Raw genomic sequence first — 21,509 nt, 5'->3', positions numbered from 1 at the left:
TGCATATGGTGGGACTCCATACACTGAATACACTGCAAAAACAATAAAGAGATTGTCTTACTACAAAACCATCCTCATAATTTTGTGACACTGGACACATTCTGTCAAAAAAAAAAAAAAATGGTGGAAAACATGGTGCATACAATACAATTATGCCTTGCCCACCCTTTTCATTTGTGCACAAGATATCTCTGTTTTCAGTAAGTAATTTATACTGTAAAAGTGGATACTTTCGCGTGACTAATTTTTCACACTCATCTGGGTAAGAAGAGTTTTGTGTGTTTTTAATTTCGTGGAATCTAGACATCAACTACTGGAACATATGGCAAGCAAAAATATTTGTGTGCTTTTATTTTCGTGCTAGTTTCTGGTTGTGTGAAATGCGCAAAAATTTCAACATCTCAAAAATTTCCACTTTTACACTACAGGATAACTCCTCTTCACAGCATTCTGATTCACCATGAAAAAGGAATATGAGATAATTTCAAAACAGGAAAATCAAATGATTGATTGTCAGTGACTCTAGATGGCAGCTGTTGGACTACACAAGCAAACTTCTGAAACTAGGCAGAAAATGGTAATCCAAAGCTGGCAAAGGACTTTGAGACGCTCACCCGGTCTTTCCATGTATTCCAGGCATACATGAGTCTGCTCACAGCAGCGTGCTCACTGGCCCCCGATTCCTGGACCTCCCTTTCTGCCTGAAGGTGCTTGACTGTAGACCACCTGTGTATGCACTTCCTAAGAAGTACCTTGTCCTGTGCACATATTGAATAGTTCATGAAAACAAGATCTCTACACAATGAAAGAAAGTCTTTGGTATGAACCTGTGCATAATTTATTCATCATAAAACAATAAGTAATACATATACCTCGGCTATCACCTGAGAAGATGGCAAACTACCCATGAGTACACATGTACACTTGTATGTTTACATTCATAGTTAAATCATGTGTATAATACACAAATGTTGAAATAGATATGTAAAAACATATACATATATGAGTAAAAACAGTTGACGTAAATGGACTAATATTGATTGATCTACACTGTGTTTAAAGATGTGTGTCACCCCCTCCACCACAAAGTTTCCCGACCCCCTGATTCTTATCTGTCTCCATAGCTATTGAAATCATGCATCAGCCTAGCAACCATTCTATCCATGCATTATTTCTGGCTACTGGGCAGGAAATCTATCCATGTAAACATGGCCTGTCAATCTCAGAGCATCTTAAATGTACTGACCAACATTCAATAGTCGGGACTGTCATAACTTCACCATAAATGTGTGTTCACTTCAAATGCAAGGCGATCAAATGAGATGTATGAAGGTCATCAACAAACACAAGGTAAAAGAGATTTTCTCTTCACTTTTACAGTAAATAAGGTCACATACTAGACTGTGTTATCATGAAGACCAAGTGAAAAAGAAGGAACCAGCATGGGATTTGAACCTGCATCTCCTACTGCTTACTAGGCAGCAGCACTACCACTGAGCTGATGCAAGTTCGTGGCAGTGACACAATGGTGTTTGAACAATATACCCAATGCCTCACCTCTCTTTCATTCTTTCTTGATCTTACTTGTCATTCATCAGCCTCCAGAGGGGCAAGTTTAATATAAATGGACAGAATTTTTTGTTTTTGTTTTGCTTTATTTTTTTGCTTTGTTTTTTTTTCAGAGAGAGTTTACCTATAGAGTTTTTTGAGTTTTTTTTTTTTTTTTTTTTTTTTGGGGGGGGGGGGTTTCACTGTTACTCTCAGTGAATATCACATGCTCGATCTGCATTACTAAACACAGGATATTCAGGCAGTGCTTGTGCCAGGCTATATGCGCACACTCCATGATTTTACACTCACGCAATGAGCTGAAGCCATTTGGTTCTTCCAAGCTGCCTGCTGCCAGTGCATGAAAGAATCTCTGAGCAGTCTGGTAGCCGTGCCACGTTGAACCAGCTGACAGCAGTGCCTCTGCGCCTTACGCTTTCGGACAACATCCAACCACTGGTAGAAGGCAGCGCTGGCTGGCCATAGACGCAGCCGAAGAATCACAGATGTGAGGTAAGTCTGCAGATCAAAATCATTAGGGGTTTACCATTTATGTATAGAGCCCTCAAAGTAGAATGAGTGGAAAATGATCTTACAAGTCATACAAAGCATAGCTTACAGCATTCTACAACCAAACCTGCAATATCTATCTCATTAAAAAGACAATGTTTCTTCATCTTGATATTATCTTAAGTCAATATGCACAGAAAAATGCATCCTGAAAAAAAAAAGAAGAGAATTTTCCCTTGTGACTGAATGTGATGGCAAACAGACAGCATATCACTTGGAGCAGATACCATCAGCCCAAAATGTGATGGCCTATGATAACAAATAATTCGAGTTCTTTCTTCTTCTTTTTTTGTCACTGTTGCGATGCAGTCTTAGATCTATGCTCCTTCGTTATACCATCAAGTATAATGTCCATTAGAATTAGATTAACCTGAAGGAAATAACATATATTATTAACTATGAACATACACAAGTACAGGAACCAGACATAAATTATAAGCCCTATAACATACCTGCCAACATTTCAAGATGAAATATCTTACTCGTGGATTGCAAAAATCTTATTTTATATGCAAACTGAAGTTAAAAATCTTACTTTCGGTCAAATCTTCAGAAAATACACATGAAAGGTATATCTAAATATTTTTCAAAAATCTGATTTCTCTGACAGAAAATCTGATTTTGCTATTTTTAACGTAAAAAATCTTAACGAATCTGATAAAATCTTACTAGTTGGCAAGTATGCTATAATGATAGGATTGTCTTTATCCTGGGTAGCTTCTTCATTGTTGCCTCTGCTCTACCAGAGGGCCCTGCCATTATCATTACCCTGGTGTTGCCAGGTACCCATTTTAGTTATACACCTGGGTCAAGGGGACATGGTGGGTAAAAACATCATGTTCAAGAACGTAAGCACTGGGCAGGAAGCAAACTCACCCAGTGTTAACTTAAAACAAGGAACTTTGATACGATATACAGCCATGGTGTAGTTGTGCTGATATTAAATTCCATACTGGCAAACTGGCTAAAAAAAAAAGAGACACTTATATCAAACTTACCCTTCTGTTCGTGATAACAGATGTAGTATAGATATGGCTGCCACGGCCGAGTGACTCTGGCGAAGTGCAGCTGCTATTTGTGAGAGGTATGCAGGTATCTCCATCATTGCCATCACCATCTCCATCTTCATCAATGACACTCTCATCATCCTCATCTCCTTTGTCTTCATCCTCCTCCTCCTCCTCCGCCTCCTCCTCCACCTCCCCCTCTGCCTCCTCCTCCTCCTCTTCCTCCTCCTCCTCTTCCTCCTCCTCCTCTTCCTCCTCCTCCTCTTCCTCCTCCTCCTCAGCATCGGGACAACATCCATTAGGTCTCTCCATCTCCATCATTCTATGGTCATAGCCCTCATTGTGACTATAGTAGATTGACCTTTCTACTCGCACCTCTTTCTTTTCAGTGTACGTTCTTTTCGTGAGGGACACCAGGTCATCGGTCAGCACGTGGGTGCCACATCTGCTTGGTGATGTTGCCACATGATAGCCATTGCGAAAATCATGAGGTCCAAAATCTCTCAAGTTGGAGTAGCGTCCTTCATCGAAGGAGAAATGCCCTTGCAGATCATCCTCCTTGAAACGGTTCTGCCAAAATGATGCATTTGATTGCATCACGTTATTGCAATTATTCGAGTGAGGCGAGTGTGTCTCCACGGCAACACTAGAGCTGCTCTTCATACTCCTGACCGAGGCGCTCTCACTGCTCACTTCCAGTTGTCTGTCGCCAAGGTGGTGAAACAGTCCATTCCCAGAGTAGCCACTATCTGCGATGGAGGACCTCCCAAGGTAGCTTGGCTGGGACTCCGCACTGCGGGCGGAGGACGAATGACCCTCCTCCAGACTCACCATTGACCCATCGACCGACTCATTCTGACTCCTGACTTCCACTTCTTCCAGGAAGGCAGGGTCAGCGGTTTCAGGCAAGTGCAGTGACAGGCTCTGCAAGGGAGATGGTGTGTTGGCTTCAGATGAGACCTGGGGGGAGCGAATTTGGGATAGGGACGTCGCGGCTGTGACGTATTCCTGGGACGACTTTGGAGACACAGAGTCAACATCGCTCTCCTCAAGAGACAGAGATTCCTGAGACCTTGGGGAGTATGGTGTGTGATAGGAGGACACTTCACGAAGAGGAGACGGAGTGGCACCAGGAGGAGACTGGTTGTCAAGGCGATGAGATGATGATGATGAGAAAGATGATGTTGCATATGACAAAGTTGTCCCAGCTCCTGAGATCTTCCAACCCTGTGGAGAAGTAGAGGCTGGACGGTCCAGCTTACAGCTAAATTCATGAACTGCTCCTTCCATGGTGCTCTGGACATACGAGTGCCACGCCCAAAAAGCCTGATGGAGTAGCCGATGCCTCATCCTCGCTTCAACAGCTCTAAGTACACAAACAGACAAAAAGATAGCAAAGGGAAGATATGTAAATCACAACAAGCAATTGTGCATTGAGAGCAAAAAGAAAGGTGTACTGGGTCCCACTTCATAAAAGACAATAGGATAGCAACTCTTGCTAGAATAGCAACTTCTCGTATAGCAACAGCCAATCACAAAGCAAGATTCTTTTCGTTACCATGAAACTTGTCATTGCATCAAGAGTAGCTACCATAACAACATTTTACGAAGTGGGGCCCAGATGATCAATTCCAGAATAACTGGTGAGAGTCCCCTGAATGTTCATGTGTTTGAACATTCCATGAACATTTAGGTCTCTTTCTCTCTCTTTACACATACAAATCTAGACTATGGCATTTCATACAATCATTGCTGCTATGAATGCACAGTCCCTTGGCTTTAATGATGCATTCAAGATGGCTTTCCAAGTATCAAACAAAATGAAAAAGAAATGTACTTTGCAAAACACAAGAAGATATCTTCGAATGTTGAAAAAAAAAAAAAAAAGGAAAACAGCCAAAATGTTTACTAAGATTTTGTTCTCATATTTAGGAATGATAAAAGCTTCAATTTGCTGTATTCTCTTCATGGGCAGGATTGTGTGAATGCCATTCAGCTACTAGTTACTGGGATTTTGACATTGCTGTTAATCTTGTTCTTAATCACATATCTATCTTCCCCCTGTTTTCTAAAATTCTAAAATACATCAAGGTCAATTTTGCTGATGGCTTTGAAGTCATTTGGTTTTAATATATCTCTTCTATTTTTCTATTTTCCAGCAGTCACAAAACAGACAAGTGAATGCCACTCCATGAAATTGAGATAAAACCTTAATTCTGTCAAAAGGACAGAAGTTTGACCAACCTGGCTGTGATTTCAAGCTGCAAAGACTTCCTCCATTGTGTCCAGGCCTTGGTCAGCGTGACGGTCAGCTGCCGGTCTTGGACCGTCCTGCATTTCTCATCCTCCTCAGCTTCCTTCTCGCCCCTGGCTCGCTGCCACGCCCTGAAAAATACCCTCTGTAGCACCTGTTTCCTTCCCTGTTTGGGGGCAATCAGGGTAGATTACCACCTCATGATTCCATGAACACATGTACATTGTAACACTGTCCAATTCAACTAAAAAATATATCTGGGATATAAGTTGGTATTTTCCTCCTAAGAATGTACAGAAGTTCAATCTCATTATGTGTGTTCACACAATGAATACATTATAATATTTAGGATTAAAATACAGTCAGTATTTCACGATGACTAGTTACCCTCACATGCTGCAGGGGAGGAGACATATGAATGTCAGCATTCCTTCACACTTGCACTTTCTTTTCGATCACATCAAACACCTTAAAATAACTTAAAATAACAATAAAAAAGTTTTTAAAAAATGAATAAAAAAGTTCAGTCATGGCAATCTATTAAACAATGCATTATGTTCATGAAAATTATCAATGTGAGAAATAAGCCTTGCTTTCCTTTCCAAGGCTAATCTCCACAACCACACAGAAAATAGGCATAAAAACTTATACACACGCACCCACCCACACACACATACTTGTACATACATAACTTTTGTTGCCTTACATACGAGAGCCCCTGCAAATAAAGATTCATGTTCTCAAATCATTATATCAACAAGGTCTAAGATGACAAACTCCTATCAACGACTCAGCTGACCTCATCCCCTGCTTTGTTGTCTCTCTCCATCTCTGCCTCCTCCACCATAGCCTTCCACGACAGGAAGGCATCCCGGAGACATCCAGCATCCCGTTGCCTGGCAACCGCCTTCCCAGCTACCGCCCGCTGATGGAGCCGAGACCAAGCCTGGAAACAGCTTCTCACGAGATCTGCATCCACCTCCTCCTGCTCTCGCCTCCAGCTCTGCATGGAGACGGTCTGCGCTCTAAGATAAGAGGAAGATTTAGACGTTAGAGATACATAATCGTCTGAAGAGAACTTTTTTACAAATTCCATACTTCTTCAACAATACAATGTACGCCTTTGACTTTCAGACTGTCCTTTAGTATCTATTCGCTCATTTTGAAATAAAGATGCATGAAGGTGTGATAGCAACAAAACAACACGACAATGCTACTGTGATTAGAGCTATAGCAAAAAAAAAAAAAAAAAATCACCAATGTTACTGTGATTAGTTTATTCTGACTCTTCAAATATATTCCGCAAGATGTAACTGAAAGAAGACTTAAAATCTGAATGTTATGATCGAAAAGTGACATGGGTGTGGTGAAACAACAAACTTTTATATCAGAGACCCACAGAAACCTATCAAGAAAGTGGCTATTTGCACACGAGATACCTGAATGGCCATCAAGTGAAATTATATCAAATATTATCTGATTCAACTGTTTGTTTGTTTTGGGTGTTTTGTTTTGTGTTTGTGTGTGTTTGTGTGTATGCCAAACTATTACTCCACTCACAAATCACCAGATAGAAGTGTCATTCTGTGAACATGTGATTCTGAGAATTGTCAGCAATTGCAGTGATGCAGAAATAATTGAAAGCAATGATTTCTCACCTCCAGAAAGAGAAAGATCTTGACAGGCATCTGACTTGACGATGGGTGGTAAATTCAAGACCAGCTTTGGTTCGTTCCGCTACATCTCTCCACGCATCAAATACCCTGATACAAATACAAGGAACAAGAAGAGATCAAATCACATACATGTATCTAAAATACAATTGGTCTATTCTGATTTAAAAAAAAGAATTTTCAATGATTGAGCATGTAAAGAGATTGAAGAAAAAAACACTCAGCAATATAGTCATATCAGTATGAAACAAATGCCTCTGAAAAGCAATGGTCTGCATACACAAGCTTCATATTCTAGCGCTCATAGTAAAAGCAACATTAACATAATCATAATCTATGGAAATTACACAACTAAAGGCGAACCAGCAGGACTTGTATGTAAGTTATAGTAGTAGTAGTAGTAGTAGTAGTAGTAGTAGTAGTAGTAGTAGTAGTAGTAGTAGTAGTAGTAGTAGTAGTAGTAGTAGTAGAAGTAGTAGTAGTAGTAGTAGTATCTATAATGATAAGGAATTACCATTGATGAAAGTGATAACAATAATGATAAAGATATAAGAAGAAGAAGAATGACAACAAAAATGATAATACAGTAGTCAGTGTATAATTGGGTAATTGTGTAATAATCATAATCACAACTGCTATCATCATGACATTCATAATCAACAGCAGCAGCAGCAGATTTTGCAATAATTTCAACAAAGCTAAACCTCAACAATGGGTCAAAATATTTGACAGCAAGAGAGAACGAATTCAGTATCTAAATTTATAGAAAACATATGACCTAAATGTCTCTAGGACGTGATAGAAAGGGAGGGAAGTGGAAGTCTCCTTCCTTGAAATTTTCCAGCTCTCAAGGCATCCTCCTCCCACCTTGCCAGGTTCCGCTTCTTCCTCCTCTCAGTAAGGGGCCGGACAGCCCTCGCCTCTAGCATCTCCAGTTTCCATGCCAACAGGCTGCGGTGGAGGTGACTCTCGGCAAGCCGGAGGCGGGCCTCCTCCACTCTCCTCCGATCCTCCTCGGCTCTCAGCAGTGCTCCATGCCACAAAAGAAATGCACCTACCAATTCAAAGAGTGAGCCTCAATCTCAAGTTGTGTCTCTTGTGATTACCGAGTTTTGATGTTGTTTCTCTTTACAATGAAGAAAATCGAAACAATTTTCAAGAAACATTCACAGAAAAATCACAGCCAGTTTCTTTCAGAAAGAAAAAAAAAATATTACATCTAGAACTATTTCATGAAAAGTTGATATGGTAGTGACCCTTGCTGAAATGGCAAGTGGCATGTCAAGAATCCTGCTGCTGCTCCAGGAAGTTGCTATTCTAGCAAAATTTGCTGTTCCATCATATTTTATGAAATGGGGCTCAGATCTTAAGTGGGATTCAAAATAACCATAGATATAGCACAACAGAACAATGAACATTTGATATGGCTATGAAATTACCGTGTAGGAGAAGACAGTTAGTTATATCTGGTATGTGTTTGTTTGTTGTTTACCATTTTCTTTTCTGTTATCATGTTTGAACATGTATTATATCTATCTTTTCATTTTTTGAAGTGCCATGAGCACTGAAAGGTGGACCTGTGCACTATACAAGTAACCATCATTATTATCATTACTATTATTATTATTATCAGTTCATGTAGGATTAGATTGTTAACCAGGACTTACTTTTGACCAGACTCTCCTCTGCTCGTCTGAGAAACATCTCAACCTCGACCTCCTGCCTTGCCTTCTTAACAACAAGCCTCCATCTCACTGCCGCCCTGGAGACGCACCCATGAGACCACCTCTCCCTAGCCTCCCGGCCAGCATGTCTCTCCCTCACCAGTGACCTCCATCGGAGGAAAGCGGCACGTTCAGTCTCCACTGCTCTGGCTGCCAGGCATTGATGGAGGTTGGTCCTGACAAGAGAGAAATCAGACACAATGTTATCTCCCTGATAAAGCAATATCGCCTCGTACGATCTCTTTGAGTCTTGAACATCGTCTTGCTTCAAGTAACAAGAGAGGAATGTCTAATGAAAGGCTAGGGCTTTTGCGTATGCAGGACCTCTGCCTTGGAATGGAAAACCTCAGCAAATTTGAAACATTTCCTCTGTCAAACTGTCTAAAATTTGTTTGAGGTAAAACTTGTTCAATGATTTTTTGGCGAGTGGTTTCAATCAACTCTTATTCACTGCACGCAGAGTGTCTGCAATATGAACAGCACTGAAATGACCTGGCACTATATCTATTCCTGCCTGCATGGCTCTTTGTAGGTACACAATAGGTTCTTTCCCCTATCTCTTCTTCTCCAATTTTATCTACTGCTAAGAAACTTATGACATGTTAATGGCATTCAAACTCATAGTCACTATTAACATTCCAGAAGAGTTTTATCATACTCAATAAAGTTATCATCTATTCCTTGACATTTCTCTTTAAAGACACCTGCTAAAAAATAACTAGAACATTTTTGTAAACTGATGTATAGCAGTACAAAGAGTTCTGTTGCAAGTGCGTGAAAACATATCTCAGAGATGTTCAAACAGCATCATTTATTTCTCAATACCAATTTCAAATTCTTTTTTGTTCGAGAAATTCTAATCTCATAAAGAATCCCACATGACTTCAGTGATACTTTGGTTTCCACCTTGATTAATCAGTACCTGAGTTGTATTTGCCTGCAAGCCCAGTTCCTCCATGTCGTCATGACGACTCGTAGCTGGACCCTGACTACCAGCCTCACTGCCTCCTGTCTTCTCTCCTTGACCTCCCGAGTGTGCCTCCTCCAATGAATGAGGGCGCTCTTCTTTATTGTCTTCCTCGATCTGGACTCCAGGATGCGGTAGACCAGCTGTCGTCGATGCACCTTCAGCTTCCAGAGCTGGAAGGCTTGGCTACGAAGAAAACGAGGTGTCGTAAGAGAGCATGTGTAACCAGAAAATGGTCACCTTAACCCATTCCCCACCAGCTCCCAAAATCTTGATGGATTTTGCACAGCAATAGGTGAAATTCTTTTTTTCCCCAAGTATGACTAGCCTCTCTTATTTCACTGATGATGAAAAAGATTCTTGATGTGCTCTCAAAGATGTCAATATTTTATTAAGTTGGCTTTTTTTTTTTCAGGACCAGCATGATTACCATGATTGGGTAGGCCATAATGTGACTTATGCAACAATGGTGAAGGATGAGATTCAAGGGGAATATGTTTATGACTACTTTTCAAAATGTGCAATATATGGCAAAACATAGCTTCAGTCCATGTATATGCTGCAGTATAGCAAGGAGTATTTAGTTACTTAACAAAAGTTGTAACTTTTCAAGTAGTGGTCTTCAATTGCATATCCTTCATTTCTAGCAACTTTAGAGGGATAATGGCCACTGCTATTATCAGACCATCATATCATGAGTCAAATACATGTATGATATAAAATTGGACTTTATTCAAAACAGAGACATTACAGTTCCTCTAATATTATAAAAATGCTTACAGATCTTTTCTGACATCAAAAAGTACTTGATTCAACAAAGTAAGTCAATTATATTTACAATCCAAAATTGAAAGCTGGATATGTCTCCAGTATAAATATTTTTATTTAAAATCCAGTGTGAACACATGTTTTTCTACATCATTCCCCATGCTCTAGACTCCCCTCCCCTCACCCCCTCCATCACCACGAGGGTGTGACACTCACCGGACTTGCCGCTTTTCAATCTGGCCCCTCATCAAAGACAATCTGGCACGCTCTCTCCACTCTGCAAAGTGTCGTCGTAGGACAGCCTGCTGTCTGAAGACGACGGCCTGGCTGTTGCCATGGAGATTCTCCATTTTGACAATCTGAGTGCCGTGCTTCCATGCAGTCCAGGCCCTTGTCAGCGTAAATCGTCTGAAAAACAAGGAAAGGCAAGCATTTTCAAAATTCCTACTCACAAATCTAGGTTTCAACCGATATTTCTGTGAGATGAGCCAATACCCACTGAAGTGGATAGAAGATGGACACGGATGTGGATAGTGCAGGCAAGAAGGACTCATCAGTAATATTCCATGGCTTTTTGTCTCTCGGCAACGCAAAGCATGTTCTCCCAAAACCAAACTTCCAAATTTCACGGTAACCTCATACCTCTTTGGGACGGCCAATACCCAAAGAAGTTGTTTTATTGGAGGTTTGTGTGGATTAGAACTGTGTAGAAAGCCTTACCTGTACAACCTCCTGGCCCTTTGTCTCTCCATGGCAACCGTCACCATGGTTACCCAAGCACGCTTGACGACCCTATCCTCGTGAAAGACCCTTGCCATCTCGGTGCGACAAAATTTCTTCCTCCGACCGACAACGTAGCGCCTCCAGTACTCCAGACACTTGGACAGCAGGCAAACTCTGTTGAAGACACAGGAAAAAAAAGAATCAATTGAACTTCTATCTATCTTTCTGTCTATCTGTCTACTTATTAGGCCTATATCTACTTGCACTCCTCGGATACTGCAAGTTTCAGGCTTTGCTCACTTGTAATGCAGGTCTGCAATTCCGTTCCTCTGCTGCGTGTGATAGCCTTCTCTCCAGACTCTGAAAGCTTTTACCGTGACATGCTGCATGGCGAGCTGCTCCAGAAGAGACTCTCTTTCACTACGCCAACACACGAGGGCCTTCCACTACATAGGACAAATAACACAGAAAAAAAATAATGAAGGGACAATCAAAGTAAATGACAATATTATGATAATCAGATGATGTTAGGACGACATTAATTTTCTTCTAAATGACTGAAAAGGCATGATATTACCCTGTCATTATCAGCATCAAATTCTTAATTACTGCAGGCTAATACTGACTTTTCTCTATTATTCTATCTTCACAAGACAACATTCAAAATATTACCTTGTTGAAGCACTTTGCCAGCTTGTCATGCCTTAGCCTTCTCTCCAGCTGTTCCCTCTGGACTCTGATGCTTATCACAGCAAACCTAAATGCGTTGAATCCCTTCAGCAACAGGTGCCTCTGGTGCAGGAGTCTAGCTGCATGGTACTTTGACTGCACTTCGCAGTGCCATTCTCGCAGGATCTTTTGTTGCAAGGAAATCTGATGGAATGTGGTGGCTCTGTATTCAGAGAAAAGCAGGAAAATGAGACAAATAATAAAACCTGACTTCTCTTGTAACCCGCTGAAGATGAGACCCTCGTATACTCGGGCAAGTGTCTAAGGGAAATGCATGTTGTAGCAAAATCAGTCTGTCCTAAATGGGTTAATACTCTGTAAAAACTTTTCTACAAATTTGGAATGTCAAATATTCACATACCCAAACCATACAGTGACAAAGAGAGACTATGATTAAATCAAACTTCATAGATACACCCTTTTGAAAACTACTCCATGACAGCAATCATTGTTAGCATTTCCATTACAACTAACAAAAATTATTACTTTCGAAAATGGTTGAATGTGCAACCAAAAACCCTGGAATGATGACGCAAAATTATCTATTTTCAGGAGAAAAGCTACTAATTTCCACCTTGGAGACAATATACAATGGATTAATGTTACCAGAATCAATATTTTTGCAAGTTTTACAGTTTTCTTGAAAATCAGTTGACTCACAAGACTCCTATCCACTCTACCACAGTGCTCCCACTCAATAAACATCATTCTTACAAACTACAGTAGCAAATTGAAAAAGACATATTCATAACAACTAAAAGCAACAAGCAAAAGCAAAGAGAGAGAGAGATTGGATGCGTTCATACTTCCTGAGTTGATCCTGCTCTTCTTGCCTCTTCAGCTTGAACAACCGAACACACCTCTGCCACTTTTTGAACCAGTATGCCTGCCATTAGTGAAACATCAAATACAACACATCAACATTTTATATGTCAGGGAAGCTGTTTTGAACTTCTCTTTCTAAAGCACACTTACAGATAACTTTCTTTTTTAATACAACACAGTAAACCTATATCACTTAACAACAGAAACAGTGTTGCATGAATGAAGAAGGAAGAAAGCCTTTTTTAGAGCAAGGAAATAAACGTGCCATCTATCAATCTATTCAATGATATCCGGTATGTATTTCAGATTCATAATACTGTTCAGAATTGCCACATACAGATAAACAAATTCAGATTGATAGACATCCACTGAGATATTCAAATAGCAACCAAGGCAATGAATGGGAGAGACTGCATATTTGCTTATCCTAATGGCTTAATATCTATACCCCCCCCCCCCCCCCCCGACTGCATAGATCATTACTTTACCTTTGCCACAAGCACCTCATGCTTTTTGACAGGTTTGTTGCAGAGTAGATCCACGAGTTTGGACACCCACAGAACAGAGGTGGTCCGCCTGGTACCTGCACTGGCAGACAGCTTGTGAGTTCCTCCATGTTTCCTACAGGGAGACAGGGTAATAACAAACATGCTGGATATTTGGAAAATCCATGTTATGTACTGTATATGCCATATATTTAGCAAATCTAAATTTTCATGAATCGGAACTTCCCGACGATTTCGCAAGTGGTTAAATTCGCGATCATGGAGTCCTGTACCGAATGGAAAAATGTGTACACGTAGGTCACATTCATAGCATGATCAGAGTCAATATTTTAGCGTGTCTTTGATTTCGCGAATAGCACCTGACTCGCAAAATTCGCGAAAATAAAAAACTCGCTAAATATTTGACGTATACAGAATGACATGCCAATTTTGCACAAAATTATTGCATTGCCACACTACATTTGGCAGTGGAAAAAAAGAAATGTATATTTTCAAACATGAATTGCTGCTGGTCTACTACAAAATAGAGCATTACATGTACACGTATTCTTCATAAAACGCAATGCAAAATGTGAGATTTCAATGACCTTCACATTGTATTACCCACGAGCAGTGGCATCTGTCCATACCTGTTTTTATCTTTGGAGCACCTCACAAATATTTCATTATTTCTAGCTGTTCCTATGTACATGAGCATAATGAAAAAGAATGCTTTCAGAACATAAATGGGCATTCCAAGTGATACTGTAGGTGATGCTGTGATGCTGCAACACTTTCATCCAAAACTCAATTACTGCAGATTCACAGCTTGATTCAGTTCCTCTCTTCTTCTGGAGAAAAAGGTTCATGAAACCTAGATTTATAAAAATGAAATGTTGATGTAACTTATATGCCAAGGAGAGGGTGGCTATTACTTGCATGAGCATTTGTTTCTACCCTTTAAACATCTTATCAAATATTCCATTATACATGTATGCTGTGCTCCAACCACACTGCTCTGCATCATCGTCATGGAGACGTGTCTGGTGAAAGCCCCCTAATGCTCCAGCTCTTTTGGGGAAAGGAAGATGTTTGACCTTTCATTGGTGAGAAATAGAAAGGGCACAGCGATCACTCAACCAGGTATTTAGTCAAACACCCATGAATGATAAGCCCATGCCATCACACATTTCCAGAGCAGGACACTACCTGTTAGCATGTGTTCCTCAAGCCTTGGATGTTGATGCTCAGAGTCATACTGAGCTGTTCAAGCTCTTCTTCCAAATTTGCTGTTATCATCATCACATGGACACATTAAACAGAGGATGCACAGACCATTTCTCAGAGAACAACTCTGCATCATGGAGTTCTGAGCGAATCTTACTTCTATCTTTCATTCATTTACTCAGATATGTTGCTGAAATCCATTGTCTCTCTTCTGCTCAACATTAAATATATCTCCTACTCTGTATGGCATTAATTTCACAAGCATAATATTTCGTGCTTAAAGACTATTATGACAATTTTGCAAGTGTTTCAAGTTGCAAATAAGAACCAAAGACATGTAATGTAAATAAGTATCATCCCCTTACAACAAAGTTGGCAATTTCTCAGATCCCATGTTAAAAAGGCAGTGAGCACACGTACGTTACAGTCCACTGAAGCAATATTTTGAGGCTTTACTGAATTCATGTGTATTTAGCAGACTTTCAAAATTTGTGCAAACATTCACCACTCATGAAACTTATGAGTATACAGTACTTCTTTTGTAACCGTGGAGTTTAAAGAGAAGTGGAATCATTATAGACTCAAGGGTATATTTAACCTTGAGGTCCTCTTCATGTTTTTAACAGGGCAGAGAACTATAAATAGAACATGCAAGTAGTGACTTCAGCTACAATTGTACGAATTCACATTATCTGAGGACCAAAGTTTGACAAAAATTAGTTAGCTGTGCACGAAACCACATATCAAAATTGTTTTCCCCACGTGACTGTACAACACATGTAATTACGGTCCATGTACTGGGACATGAACAGAGAATATGGCGTGAAGTGCGCTCAGAGACAATGTACTAAGAGCGTTACAAATAAAATGTAGTAGTAGTAGTAGTAGTAGTAGTAGTAGTCTGTAGTAGTAGTAGTAGTAGTGGTAGTAGTAGTAGTAGTAATAGTAGTAGTAGTAGTAGTAGTAGTGGTAGTAGTAGTAGTAGTAGTAGTAGTAATAGTAGTAGTAGTAGTAGTAGTAGTAGTAGTAGTATGTAGTAGTAGTAGTAGTAGTAGTAGTAGTAGTAGTAGTAGTAGTAGTAGTAGTAGTAGTAGTAGTAGTAGTGACGATTATTCAATGCTCATGAATCATCATGTTGGCAAGCCATGTGCGGATTAATTCTAGGGCACAGATTGTCGCAGCCTGCACAGACAAAAAGCCTCTTTGAGAAGTGAATACAATAGAGCAGCCACCCCAGTCCCACATCATTCCCCTCCCCCACCCCCTTCCCCAATTCAGTGATTGTGACATGAACAAGCCCATCTACGTTAGGGATTACAAATACAGTTGGGGTCATAATCACATGTCAATGAAACACACTAGATTGTTCCATCAGAAAAGCAGATCATGTTGAATAGCATCAATGCCCCAGTGACTTGACAGAAGTAATACTGATAAATTGCTCCGCAGTGGGCCACTGGCAGGTCAAAGAGGCATATGAAATTTTTGTACCAAAACAGGGCGGGGGGGGGGGGGGGGGGGTAAGGGAGCATCAAAGGAGAAAGGTAAGTTAAAGGTAGCACTCTGGCTTGCTGAACCCTCTCCAAATGGAAACTGATTAGGTTAGAAAATGTGGCTACTTGTTCTTAAAGAGTATGAACAACCAAAAGTGCATTTTTCAAAGAGTAAACTTTCATTTAAACTCCTAAGGATCAATAATTTTTTTTTTCTGAATTACCCATCCCCCCCCCCAAAAAAAAAAAAAAAAGAAATAGAAAGTTTCAAAAAAAAAGTAAAGCACAGTGAAAAACACAAATGAGGCAGGTAAAATAACCTTGTCAAGCTTGAAGGGTTTGAAACACAAGTCCATCTTAATAAGCAAAGTCCATAATGTTGATCAATGGCAGCCTAGGACTGCTATAAATCAATACTTCTGCTACACTAGTACAGTTGTATTGAGTAGTTAACCCAAGAAGGTCAAACTATTGATGGCTTACCCCCCCCCCCCACACACACACACACACAGACAGAGAAAGATCTATGAAAACTTCTCTTAAGAGTTTCAAATAAAGCAAAAGAGCTGCAGGTGGTTACAGTCAGTTAATGACCTTGCCTCTCCCAATAGCATAAAAGGTTCAGACTGAATCTACTCGATAAAGCCCATTCAAAGGTGCATCGGACACCCCCTTCAACCAAACACCGCTCAGTAGGTGAGCAAAGAGAGAGAGAGTCAAATTTCTGGGTGCATTTTCATAATAGCATTTCATTCCGGAGCAGTTGCATTTGATTCCACAACAATTGCATTAATTCCACAGACTTGTTCCAGACATAACCCCTTTTTTTTATTCAACATTGGCTTTTTATGATATTGACGCCACCAAAAAAAAAGTCTTCATGCATGGATCCATTCCGCTTCTTCTTTCTTTCTTTCTTTCTTTCTTTCTTTTTTTCTTTCTTTCTTTCTTTTTTGTGAATGGAGGATTACAGTTGATGTTTGGAATGATTTGTGACATTGTGAATTTGGAATGTTTTTCTTTTTTCTGATGTTCTATACACAGATGGAATACATTGATTGGATGCTCATCTTACAATGTCAGATTGAGGGTGCATCCTTTACATACAATGTACTTTGTTCAGAACTCAGTGTGGGGGAACATGTTATAAATACAAGTGCTCACCAACATTTTTTCTTGTGATACTATAGTAAATACAAATATGTATATCTAATACTAGTACCTAGCTTGTGTTGCTTTTAGTTGCTTTGGAATATCATGTGTCTGATACCTTCATACAGAATTGTGCCCTGATTATAAAAATTGATACATCATGCAGTACATTTTGATACAAAAACAGGTATCAGTTTTTAGTGTTTGTGTATGTCCCTGTGGGTGTGTGTTTGAATGAATCAAGTTTCAATGTTAACAGATTGATCAGCTTGGTGTAATTCTGAACAATGCTGGATAAATCTGCAGAAAAAGAGCAGTTATTGTAGTGAGTTTGTCTGAATGGATCGAAAGCAAAGCTGCACCTCAAATATCAATGGAATACTAACCAAATTAGGTCTGACAACTAACTGACTCCAGGAAAAATGAAAGAAAAGAGGGGACAGACTGTGGTACACGTATGGAGATGTCGCTGTGTATTCAATAACATACAAAAACTTTTGTACCACTCTCTTACCGCACACTGGAGCCAGGAACAGTGTCTTTGGGTTGACTGAGTGGGCGGGGATTTCCCATGGCAGGAGCACTGAGGTCCGACAGGAGTAGATCGTTATCATCGTAGTGACTTGAGCTCTGTAAACCAAAGAGGTCGTGCATGGACACATTCTCAACACAGCAAGAAACACACAAAAATAAGATGTGGCCTCTATATACTAAGTCAACAAACACTGCTTGGCAATGTGACAACATTATGTGTTAAATTGAGAACACAAACATGGATTGCCAATTTGAATGTATTCCACAATGTGGTGGTTGTTCTGTCAGCATGTCATTCATAGCAGGATGTGCAGGGTTTGATTCTAAAGTTGGACATACAGATGTATAAAAGTAGCTGCAATTTGCCAATCTCTTGGTTATCTCATTCACCCAGATTGTATGGTGTATAGAAAGCAATCTGAGCAGTTTCAAAAAATTAACTATATCTGCAGGTTGAAAACTCATCAAAAAAGTCTGCAAAAAATAGGTTCAAAACTCATCAAAAGTTACAAATAACTATCATTCTGTGAGACAAAGTGGATCAATGATCATTTGCTTATATCTACAGTATACATGATTACGCTACCACTCATAGCTAACTGGTGAGGATGCTACTGTAAACTCTACTGTATGTAGTGTGTGGGGAAGCCTCACTTACCTGTTCATGAGGCATCTCCTCTGGTACCCTCCACTGGTAACTGTTTATCTGGAGTTGAGACCTTTTTGTTGGAGAGGTGAGATCTGACTGGTGACCCCTTCTTGCAGGCAATTCTAGTGATTTGCCATTGTGTGAGGATTTGTGATAGGAACTCGAATTATCCAACTTGCTGCTCCTGTGCTGATCATTGGGCCCGACTTCTTGTGAAACTGGAGACTCATATTGTTTCCCAGAAGAATGTCTCAACTGTATGGATTCCTCAGCACTGAGTCTAGTGCGTATCACGCTGGGATCAGCAGGACTGTGGGCATCCGTGGCCACAGATCTTTTTGAAGATCCTGAGGTAAGTTCCTCCTGCTGATCACCAGAGGCACTCATAGAAGATGGCCTTAAATGCGAGAACTCACTATCATGCTGCCCTGATACCGTTAAAGTTCTCGAGAGCCGCTGTGTTGTCTCCAACCTCTGAGTAAGACCACGGTTTCTTGAGGTAGTCAGTGGGATTGTATCCAACTGAGTGTGCAGTGATCCTCCTCCCGGAGGCATCGTTGAATGTTTGGCATCTGTTGGCACTGGATGTGACTTGGTCATGCTATGGTTGGTCATTTTGGAGCCTGATGTCACAGAGGACAGCAAGAGATCGTGAACATCATCAGTGCTGGGATTCAAGGCTGCCTGAGACACCGGAATTCTGGAGCCAGATGACAACCCTGTAGAATGAAGGTGAGATGGCATTGACATCCTTGCATGTGATGATAAAAGCTCACTGCTATCATCGCTGACAGGACCACTCTCAAGTACTGGACTGTGGAGATATTTGGAAAGCACCTTGTCATGTCGGTTTAGACTTCCCTTGTGCCAATAATATAGCTTCTGAGTTTCAACCTCATCTCTATGTCTTGTCTGCCTGTCCAATACTTGAAAGTCTGTGGCAGATGTATTCAGCACAGTTTGTGGCTTTGATGCCTTCTCTGTTCTCCTTCCAGAATGGTGTCCACTCCACTCTACAAGATCTGCATACTCTTGAAGGTGCTTTTGACTTGACAGTCTGTCCTCCACTACCCTGTTGCTTTCATCTACATTCTGAGAGGAAGCAGCAGAGCTGTGGTAGTCTTGGTTTTGCTCCCCGTGCCACCCCGATGCTGAAATCTCAAAATCCTGCTCGAGATTCCTCCGTCTCGGCGATCTCGTCTGTGATGTGGACCTTCTTGAAAATATATCCATATTCAAAGCTTTGTCCAGAACTTCCGTACCAGCACCAAGGTTTCTAAGGTCAGTTGTAGGCTGTTTGGAAGATGGCGTGACATTGTTTGTTACTTGTCTAAGGGGGAAAAATTGTTCATCATAACTTGCAACATCTACATGAAGAGTACTTGGATTGCTTAACTCTTTTGGAAATGCATATCTGTCACTCAACACAGGGTGGGACTGATAATACTGTTGACTTATGGAATGGCTTTGATCTGATCCAAGAAGAGCTGTCTGAGATGAGCTCCTCCTTTGATCATCCCCAGGGGTATCATATGTGTAACTTATTCCCCAAGAGTTTTTGTGAATATTCTCATGTCGAAATTCATTTTCTGGAAAGTGAGCACCATTGTCATAATAATGAGCAGCAGTAGCTTTCATGTTTAGTTCAGAATCCACATTAGCGGTCCACCCAAACTGGCGATGAAGACTCTGAAATTTGTTCGGTTGGTTGTTCGTCCAGGCTTCAGGCATCCTTTGATCTTGCGGGCCACAGTGGATTGTCTCCTCCCCAAAATCAAGAGGCACGCTGGTTGTCTCTCCAGGAGAATCAGAAGTCCTTTGTTCCATGATTTCAGAATTTTTTCTCCCTTCCCCATGAATGCTTTGTCTGTCTCTCCTCCTGCCTGCCAACATCTTGTGCTGTTCCCATGACAACGCATCATGCTCAGATGAATGGTGATTGGGATGGCCGTGAAGGCTGAGGCTACTTCTTCTGAGAATGTCATCAGAGCTCATTGAAGGCGAGTGTTTGATATACACTTCAGTCAGCGTGTGCACTGAGGAAACAAAGGGGAAATCAACAGAAGACGCATTCCTGCGAATTATCATTATCTTCCATCGTTGTTACCTGCAAACATTCAAGTAAATGTCTTTCCTGGTGAAGTGAAAACAGATTTCAGTCCAAGTCAGTTGAGGGCCATTTGAAGGATGTTTGGACTTTTTTCTTTTTTCTTTTCCTTCTTCTATTTTTTTTTTTTTTTTTTTTTTTTTTGGGGGGGGGGGCTTCGTTACTTCCCATATTCCCTATTCCCTTTTAATTGTTGCAATGCTATCGAAAGTATTGGTGCGGTTCTTGCTAGTATATAGAATCATTTGCAATCACATCGTCCCCTTTTCTGTTGGTTTTTCTTCTTTTTTTTTGGGGGGGGCAGTGTAGTGTAGATAGTATTAATTCCACACTCTGTAAATTTATAGGGCAATATCTGAATTTTGAAAAAGTGATTCATATCATCATTTTAAAGAAATCACAGCTGTTCGTGCAATAGAAATGGTTCTTCTCATGTATTTATACTGAGGACCAGCATTTACAAACAACTCCTCAAAAAATATTGAGACAGGGTACTGTTTGCACTGCTCTAGGGAACAGACAAACCATCAAGCCATGAATGGAATACCAGCTTAAGTCAAACATATTTAGGGTCCTCTGTTTACCAATTTCATCTGGGCAAGATCGATATCTACACCACACTCAGTATGAAGAGCTAATATTTACCCATCCCTGTTTGAAACCCTAACCTCATCTTGAATAGCACACTGCAATGAAAAAGGAACTTGCTGGAAGAGAAATGTTGTGCAATGACGCGCTAAATGAGCGAAGGCCGCAGTACCTGTATGTGTCAATAGAAACAGATGGCAGCTGTATTCTAACACAACTACTAACAGGGCATGTTGACAAGCTCACAGAGAGCTGCCTTTATGGATCTGTATTTGACATCTCATAACCACTGTGGACCTTTCCTTGTGTCAGGCGTACACAAACCATATCAATTTGTATTTCCATACATTTCAGTACATTAATGTCATTTCTGATTTTGCATCAAATAAGTGTTTTAATAAGGCTAGTTACTTTTTCATTCAATAAACATTTGACCACAAAATGTAAGTATGGTACAGAAGTATACAGACTGTTTGATTTGAAACA

At 40.4% G+C, this 21,509-nt stretch overlaps 1 protein-coding gene across 1 annotated transcript in view; it reads right to left on the bottom strand.

Moving 5' to 3' along the window:
• LOC140238683 (uncharacterized) overlaps window positions 1-20,545 on the bottom strand; it is a 33,497-nt gene extending 12,952 nt beyond the window's left edge. The window contains exons 1-18 of the mRNA XM_072318583.1: window positions 18,338-20,545; window positions 17,660-17,775; window positions 13,277-13,409; window positions 12,770-12,849; window positions 11,907-12,126; window positions 11,535-11,680; window positions 11,232-11,408; window positions 10,728-10,919; window positions 9,699-9,929; window positions 8,720-8,952; window positions 7,920-8,106; window positions 7,038-7,142; window positions 6,179-6,404; window positions 5,370-5,545; window positions 3,419-4,491; window positions 3,117-3,241; window positions 1,861-2,067; window positions 615-758 (exon numbers count right to left, since the gene is read on the bottom strand). Coding sequence (XP_072174684.1) covers window positions 615-758; window positions 1,861-2,067; window positions 3,117-3,241; window positions 3,419-4,491; window positions 5,370-5,545; window positions 6,179-6,404; window positions 7,038-7,142; window positions 7,920-8,106; window positions 8,720-8,952; window positions 9,699-9,929; window positions 10,728-10,919; window positions 11,232-11,408; window positions 11,535-11,680; window positions 11,907-12,126; window positions 12,770-12,849; window positions 13,277-13,409; window positions 17,660-17,775; window positions 18,338-20,416 — 5,850 coding nt within the window. The 5' untranslated portion in view covers window positions 20,417-20,545. The remainder of the gene's footprint in view (window positions 1-614; window positions 759-1,860; window positions 2,068-3,116; window positions 3,242-3,418; window positions 4,492-5,369; window positions 5,546-6,178; window positions 6,405-7,037; window positions 7,143-7,919; window positions 8,107-8,719; window positions 8,953-9,698; window positions 9,930-10,727; window positions 10,920-11,231; window positions 11,409-11,534; window positions 11,681-11,906; window positions 12,127-12,769; window positions 12,850-13,276; window positions 13,410-17,659; window positions 17,776-18,337) is intronic.
• Between the last annotated feature and the right edge of the window lie 964 nt (window positions 20,546-21,509).

The sequence above is a fragment of the Diadema setosum genome, chromosome 15 (assembly GCF_964275005.1).
Source record: "Diadema setosum chromosome 15, eeDiaSeto1, whole genome shotgun sequence".
NCBI classification, from domain to species: Eukaryota; Metazoa; Echinodermata; class Echinoidea; order Diadematoida; family Diadematidae; genus Diadema; species Diadema setosum.
Note: the sequence above shows the minus strand (reverse complement) of the source record. Positions and strands in the feature narration are given on the sequence as shown.